Genomic DNA, 1,618 nt, shown 5'->3' on the forward strand with positions numbered 1-1,618 from the left:
TTGCAGAGGCTGCGGACTTCCTGGCGCATTTGTTGCTTCCAAACCTCTTCATTTCCTTCCACAAAACTCTGGACTTTTTCTCGAAGTTGCAAAGCCAAAGAAACTTCTCTTTTTTTTTGGTCTTCTTCCAGAGCCTTCATTATTCCCTCCCGCAAGTCCACCCCCCCCTCCTGCAGCCGCAACTGAGGGTTTAGGGTTTAGGGTTTAGGGTTTAGGGTTTGGGGTTGGGGTGTGGGTTTGGGGAGGGCGGGTTGGGAGGAAAGGTTCACGCTTTGCAGCGGGCAAGCACCGTCTAGGGGTCGTGGCGCTAGGGTTTAGGGTTTAGGGTTTAGGGTTTGGGACTGAGGGCCTAGGGTTTGGGGTTCAGGGTTGGGGAACGAGGGTTTAGGGTTTAGGGTTTACTCCTGAGACGGTGGACATGAAGTCATCTTGGGTCAAAACTTCGAGGAGCTTCGCCATCTTGAGCTTGCCTGCGCGCGCAAACCCTAAACCCTAAACCCTAAACCCTAAACCCTAAACCCTAAACCCCAAACCCTGCAACTCGCCACCAGCCCCTCCGGAAGCGCCCGCGCCTGGGCCCGAAGCAGGGCCCCGAACCTCCTTCCGACCTCCACGGCTTGTCGTCTAGCGCCTAGGGTTTAGCGTCTAGGGTTTAGGGTTTAGGGTTTAGGGTTTACCGGTGTAGGGGTCGAGCTGTTCGGAGCCAAAGAGCATCATGAAGAACAAAGCAGGGTCTATGAAGTTAATTGTCTTTGTGGCGCTGACTCCAAAAGTGTCATAATCTTTTCTTCTCTTGGGGTCGTTCAACACTTGGTAAGCCTCTCCTGAGGGTTTAGGGTTTAGGGTTTAGGGTTTAGGGTTTGGGGTTTAGGGTTTAGGGTTTGGGGTTTGCGGTGCGGGCGCGGCAGGGGGGAGGGTTGCAAGGAGCAGATGCAGCAGCAACACACACGAACACACACACACTATTCACTCTTAGCAATAAACCCTAAACCCTAAACCCTAAACCCTAAACCCTAAACCCTAGAGGGTCAGATCCCCCGTGCCAGCAGCGGAGGCACGCGAGCTGCCAACCGCCGCTCGAGAGCCAATGTGAAGGGTTTAGGGTTTAGGGTTTAGATTTGGCTGGGGTTTCAGCGCCTAGGGTTTGGAGCTTCTCCAGTCTAGGGTGTAGGGTTTAGGGTTTAGGGTTTAGGGTTTGGGAGACGGCACCCGCGCAAGCCACCGCCACAGCTTCTGCTGCAGCGCGGCCTGAGGGTTTAGGGTTTAGGAGCTCTCTCTCCGGGCCGTCGCCGCGCGTCCGCGCCAGCGCGCAGGCCTAGGGTTTAGGGTTTAGGGTTTAGGGTTTAGGGTTTAGGGTTTACCGATGGCCTGGAACTTCTTGTGGGCCTCGGGGTCTCCAGGGTTTTTGTCGGGGTGGCACTTGAGGGCCAGCCGATAATAAGCTTTTTTGATTTCAGCAAAAGATGCATTTGGCTGCACTTCCAGCACTTCGTAGTACCTCGTGTCCGCCACTTTGCTGCTGCTGCTGCTGCTGCTGCTGCTGCTGCTGCTGCTGTTGGTGGTGCTGCTGCTGCTGCTGGTGGGCGGCGACGCGGTGCTGCTGCTGCTCGGGGAACCG

The 1,618-nt window shown here is 55.7% G+C and overlaps 1 protein-coding gene across 1 annotated transcript in view; it reads right to left on the bottom strand.

Moving 5' to 3' along the window:
- ETH_00037000 (uncharacterized protein) overlaps positions 1-1,618 on the bottom strand; it is a gene marked incomplete at both ends in the record, with an annotated part of 2,416 nt that overhangs the window by 316 nt on the left and 482 nt on the right. Inside the window, 5 exons of the mRNA XM_013375121.1 lie at positions 18-170; positions 403-470; positions 678-824; positions 1,362-1,374; positions 1,499-1,616. Of these exons, the coding sequence (XP_013230575.1) occupies positions 18-170; positions 403-470; positions 678-824; positions 1,362-1,374; positions 1,499-1,616 (499 nt within the window). The remainder of the gene's footprint in view (positions 1-17; positions 171-402; positions 471-677; positions 825-1,361; positions 1,375-1,498; positions 1,617-1,618) is intronic.

Source organism: Eimeria tenella, genomic scaffold (assembly GCF_000499545.2).
Source record: "Eimeria tenella Houghton genomic scaffold, Eth_scaff2531, whole genome shotgun sequence".
In the NCBI taxonomy this organism is placed as follows: Eukaryota; Apicomplexa; class Conoidasida; order Eucoccidiorida; family Eimeriidae; genus Eimeria; species Eimeria tenella.